This window comes from Pristis pectinata, chromosome 26, assembly GCF_009764475.1.
Source record: "Pristis pectinata isolate sPriPec2 chromosome 26, sPriPec2.1.pri, whole genome shotgun sequence".
Classification (NCBI taxonomy): Eukaryota; Metazoa; Chordata; class Chondrichthyes; order Rhinopristiformes; family Pristidae; genus Pristis; species Pristis pectinata.
In genome coordinates, this window is record NC_067430.1 from 23,867,831 (window position 1) to 23,873,450 (window position 5,620).

A 5,620-nucleotide genomic window follows, 5' to 3' on the forward strand; every position below is an offset into this window, starting at 1 on the left:
GTGAGACTTCACGTTTTTGCCAGGAGGGAAGTGTACAATGGAGTTCTCCAGGGGGTAGTGCTAAATTGTTCCTTTTTTAAAATAGCTATTAATGATTTTGGATTGCGTAGAGATGACACAATTTACTAGTCTACAGATGGTACAAAACTTGGAGGTGTCATGAAGTGCGGGGAGCACAGTGTTGGACTGCAAGAGGATATAGCAAGGCACGTGGGTAAGGCACGTAGACTTAAGGGTACAATTCTAAATGGAGTAAATGAACAGAGAGATCTTGAGTGTGTAAACCCAATTCCTTGCAAATGGCAGGGAAGATTGAACAAGTGATTAAAAAAGCATGCGCGAAATGTTTTTAAATATAAATCAAAACATGAGTACAAGAGCAAAGACGCCACAATGGCCCTTTATGAAGCAGAGTTTTGACCACAGTGGTCTTTTATGTCCAGTTCTGGGAGCTAAATTTCGGCAAAGATGTGAAGGCTTTGAAAGGGACGCAGAAGATATTTGCTGAAATAATTCTGGTGATGAGGGACTTTAGCTATGTGAATGGACTGGACAAACTTGGATTATTCTCTTTGGAACAGAGGAGGGTATTTAGAACTCATGATACATACATACAGAAAGAATCGATAGAGAGAAACTATTCCTATTGGCAGATGGATCAAGAATGAGTGGGCTTAGAATAAAGGTTATTGGCCGAAGCATCAAAAATAACATGACGATTTTTCTTTTTTACGGCTAGGGTCTTGACTGCACTATCGGGACAGATTCGATTGTAGTGTTCAAAATGAGCTGGATAAGTATCTGAAAGAAAAGCATTTGCAAGGCAATGGGGAGCGGGTTGTTAAACGGGACTAGCTGGATGGCTCTTACAGTTGAACGGTACAGAACAGGTGGGCTGACTGGCTCCTTGTGTGTCGTAACCGTGATTATGTGATGGGTTGGGATATGAGGTTGTGTCTTAAATTGAAGAGATAGGTCATGCAGATGCGTACTGCTTTGAGAAGAAAAGATACGAGATTATGTCATTCCGTCTATTGAGGAGTTAGGATATTTAGGCATAGGATATGTGAAAACTTCTCATTCTAGCTTGGCTGTGGCTCTGGAGTGCTGTCGTGCATTCAGATGTCACGGTTGAACACAATGGTCTAGGACGAGAGAGCAGTATTGATCGAGTGCTGCATTACCTTTGAGATGAGTTTTTAAACCGGGCCCATGTTCAACCTTATGGGGGGGGGGGGGGGAGGGGGGCGTGTATAAAATGTCCCATCGATCCCATCGCATCATTAGAAGATCGACTGTGCGTGTGTGTGTGCGTGTGCGTGTGTGTACGTGGGGGGAGGGTATTTCACAGTGAGGAACATTAAAAGCAGGGGTTTTGGGAGCTTGCTTTGAGCAGACTTGCTGCTGCATTTCCTGTATTACAACAATGGATGCATTTCAAAAATACATCATTGTCTGTAAAATTCTTTGGAATGTCATGGGATGGCAAATCCATTTTTTACTGAGGCTGTAGGAGATGTTTTTCAACTTGCATTTGTAGGCTGAAGCGCCCATTATTGGGTGAAGTATGCCTGCTTCTGAAGTCTCGGCGCGACAATGAATTTGAGTTTACATAGATTATTTAACACTAACTGGAATGTTACTAAAGTTACTAAACATTTACTTTTCTAAATTTAATCTTGAAATAAGTTTTGTTTTATATTCCTATAGAATTGGATAGAAGATATTTTCAGTCCGTTTTTCAATTAGCGATGATAAGGTTTTAGTGGAAAAGTGCTCTGATAAAGAGGAATTGAAGAGCCCCAGATGTGGGTATAGGTGGGTTTTTATACATAGACGCGGCATCAGAATTACGCCTGTGATTCCTTCAACTGCAACCTTAAACTTAGTTTATGTTTTACACCGGGAAGTTGTGTGAAACCTTCCTACCTGCTCATCTCAAACCACATCCCCAACCCTGGGAACTGTGCTCCGCAAAAGCCGGGAGTGGTTGGCTCTCACTTCAGGTGCAGACCCGGACTCCAACAACCAAAGTGAAAGGTAAAATATCTCTTCATCTTTGCTCCGGATCTTTCACCCGTGAGCTTAAATCTTTGTCATTGATACTTAGCTTCTGGCGGACTGGTAAGGGTGACAGTGGGTTATTCCGGGATCTTAATGCACAGCGGGAGGAGAATCTCTGTCATTCCCCACTCCCCAAACCACCCCAGACCATCACAATCCTTCCCTGCTTCAATCTCCAACATTTTCACCACCCTCCCCACCCAATCACCCTCCCCACCTCATCACCCCCTCCCCACCCCATCACCCTCCCCACCCAATCACCCTCCCCACCCCATCACCCCCTCCCCACCCAATCACCCTCCCCACCCCATCACCCCCTCCCCACCCCCTCCCCACCCCATCACCCCCCTCCCCACCCCATCACCACCTCCCCACCCCAGCCCATCAACCCCCTCCCCACCGATCAGCCTCCACATCCCAGCACCCTCCCCAGCCCATCACCCCCTCCCCACCCCATCACCCCCTCCCCACCCAATCACCCTCCCCAGCCCATCACCCCCCTCCCCACCCAATCACCCTCCCCAGCCCATCACCCCCCTCCCCACCCCATCACTCTCCCCAGCCCATCACCACCCTCCCCACCCAAACACCCTCCCCAGCCCATCACCCCCCTCCCCACCCAATCACCCTCCCCAGCCCATCACCCCCCTCCCCACCCCATCACCTCCCCACCCCATTACCCCCCTCCCCACCCCCACCCCGCAGTTCCAACACTATTGCGCCTATTCTCGCGGATCCATTTGCCCCCGCCCCGTTTGCCCAGCATCGAGCAACGTCACAGGAATGAAACCCCTTGAAAATGAGGACACTGGGACAACCTGTTGATTTTCTATTTCGGTTCATTTGCAGAAATCCCTTGCATCCAACCATTAAACACCATTATGTCACCTTTGAACCCTCATGTACAATATACCCGGCCCCCATTACACAAAAATAAATGGCATGCTCGCATTGCAAAGTGCCCCTCGTGTGTCGACCTTCAGTCGGGTGCATGTAAACGAAAGTTTCTGTTTTGAATAGAAACTGTGCAACTGACAGCAAAACGAAATGTAACGCAAAGCTATTACAAATTTACACTTTGTTACAGTTAAGTCTATACAGTATTTTATACACATCAATAGTCCTTATAATTCATGTGTTCACGCCGATAACCAAGGCCTCCAGATAGATCTGTCCTGGTAAGTTGCGGTGGCTTGCTGGCGAGGGCTGACTCCAGGCGAGGAAGGAGCAAGATCCGCTGCTCTTTCGTTGGGGTTGGATTGGACCGAGCACCGTGGTTCCTCCGGGCAGGTCGGGGCCCTGCCGTGTGAATACGAATAGTAGGAAACCAAGGACAAGTCCATGCACCTCTCCAGATAATCTGTCAGGCTATTGCACAGTTCCGTTCCCATGAGTTTTGAAGACGGGAGCAGGCTAGTTAATTGTAGGAGGCACGCCCGGTATCCTTCGCGATAGCTATCCAGGTGATCTGTAGAGTCAGAGGTGACAATGGTTATTTCCCCCTTTTACCCAGTTTAAGATGTCACCAGTCTATACATTCACTCATAATTTAGTTCTAAATCTGGATAGAGTCATAGAGTTATACAGCACGGAAACAGGCCCTTCGGCCCAACTCGTCCATACCGACCAACATGTCTATTAACATTCGCCTCCGTTTGGTCCATAAACCCTTTGAACCTTCTCTATCCACGCTGTGCTCTAAGTGTCTTTCAAACATTGTAATTGTACCCGCCTCTACAACTTCCTCTGGCAGATCGTTCTATATTTGCATCGTTTGCATTTGAGAATACAAGGGAGATAAAAATAACACAGCATTTGGAAACACCAGCGAGTAGATTAAGGGCTCATTTATCTACTGTGCGATATCATTGGAAGCGAATCGCTCGATTACACTTCAAAAGGCAGATAATTGGTTGTAAAACGCCTTGTGATGTTCCGACAAGTGCATTCGGAATTTCACCCCGATTTAGCACCAATCTTTTCAGTTAGACTTCTCATATGACAAAATAATCGGATTGTTTAAAGTCATGCTGAAAACAGCGATGGTTCGCTCATAAACATCTCATGAACAATTCTGGGAAATTTCAAAGGCAGAATAGTCTTGAAATTCAGCCGAGTTTGTCGACCGATTCAGCAAGTGCAAATCGAGATGATTAACTGCTAATCTGCCCTCTGCGACATGTTCAAACAATGGGAGCACTTTAGACCCAACCACCCCCTCCTCCGCCTCCCCGTGGCCGTGCACTCACCGTGAACTGGGGACTTCGGCAAATTGTGCAGAAATCGAACTGTCATTTCCAGGATGTCGGCCTTTTCCAATTTGGAGTATCGTGGACTCTGACAGGGGAAAGACACGATATGATCAGGCTGAAACAGTTTGCTCTCCACAGATGCTGCCTGACCTGCTGTGTATTTCCAGCATTTGTCTGGTTTTATTTCAGCTTTCCAATATCAGCAGTTTTATTCTTTTGCTTTTCGAAGTTTTATTGATTCGATTATCCCCAAATTCGGAGTGAGGTTGATCACCAACATCACAATGTACGACACAGAAGGAGGCTATTCGGCCCCTTGTGTCTGTGCCAGTCGGAAAAGAGTTACCTAACTAAATCCACCTTGCAACACCAGGTCTGCAGCCCTGCAAATCGCGACAAGTTCCAGGCCCAGTGTACATCCGAGTTGGTTTTAAATCCAGTGACAGTTTCTACGGGCAGTGCTCCCTTAATCGGTGAGTTTCAGACCCCCAATAGTGATGAAGAATCCCCAGCTACCTTCTAATTGCTTCACCGGTAACTTTAATTCAATGCCCTGTCCTTTTTTAACCCTTTCCTAAATGAAAGATTCTTCCTCTTTACTTTAATCAGCCCCCTCATAATCTGATCTATTACTATTTTGCAGTTTATAATTTGACGCATTAATATTCTGCATTTTATAAGTAATCAGTCAAAGCGCACTTACATCTTTGCCAATGAGAGGCAGGATTAGAGTCTTTAGTTTATTCAGACTGTCGTTGATTCGCGCACGTCTTCGTTTCTCCATCAAAGGTTTCAGAGTCTGCAAAGAAATAGCATGTCAGGTTGTCAGATTTCAGGCACGGGATACGGTGGGGATCAGGGGGAGAGGCAATCGGCCGTGCCTCGCTTCCCGGGGTCGAATGGCACATCAGCGGTGCTCGTTACCTTTCTCAACTCGCTGGCTTGTCTTTTATTACGTTTGCTGAGTTGTGCTGAGAGCTGTCCGTGCGCGGGGTTGCTCGGTTCCAGGAGACGAGGAGGCATTCTGTGTTTCTGTATGCGTGTGAGAGAGGTGCGGGGCGAGAGCGATCAAGTCGACAGGCGCAAGTGATGCAGAGCGTGCGAGTGACTGAGCAGCCCGCATGTGAGTGTATTTATAGATAGTGGGAGTGCCCACGCCCTGCCCACTCGTCTTTTGTGTGATGGCAAAAAGGACGCGGCAGCGCTCCTGTGCACCACACTAAACTTATTACAATAAAGCTACCATCTGTCCTACACTAAATCACCGTGCCAATAAAAAAATAGATTGCCAAACTCCAGCAATC

General features: G+C 47.0%; 1 protein-coding gene across 1 annotated transcript; it reads right to left on the reverse strand.

The window, feature by feature from the left end:
- Positions 1-2,885: 2,885 nt before the first annotated feature.
- hes2.1 (hes family bHLH transcription factor 2, tandem duplicate 1) lies at positions 2,886-5,420 on the reverse strand. The gene is made up of 4 exons (XM_052039492.1): positions 5,241-5,420; positions 5,020-5,115; positions 4,314-4,401; positions 2,886-3,532 (listed from the first exon to the last, which is right to left on the reverse strand). Exons 1-4 carry the CDS (start codon positions 5,337-5,339, stop codon positions 3,204-3,206), a joined length of 612 nt encoding a protein of 203 aa, XP_051895452.1. The 5' UTR covers positions 5,340-5,420; the 3' UTR covers positions 2,886-3,203.
- Between the last annotated feature and the right edge of the window lie 200 nt (positions 5,421-5,620).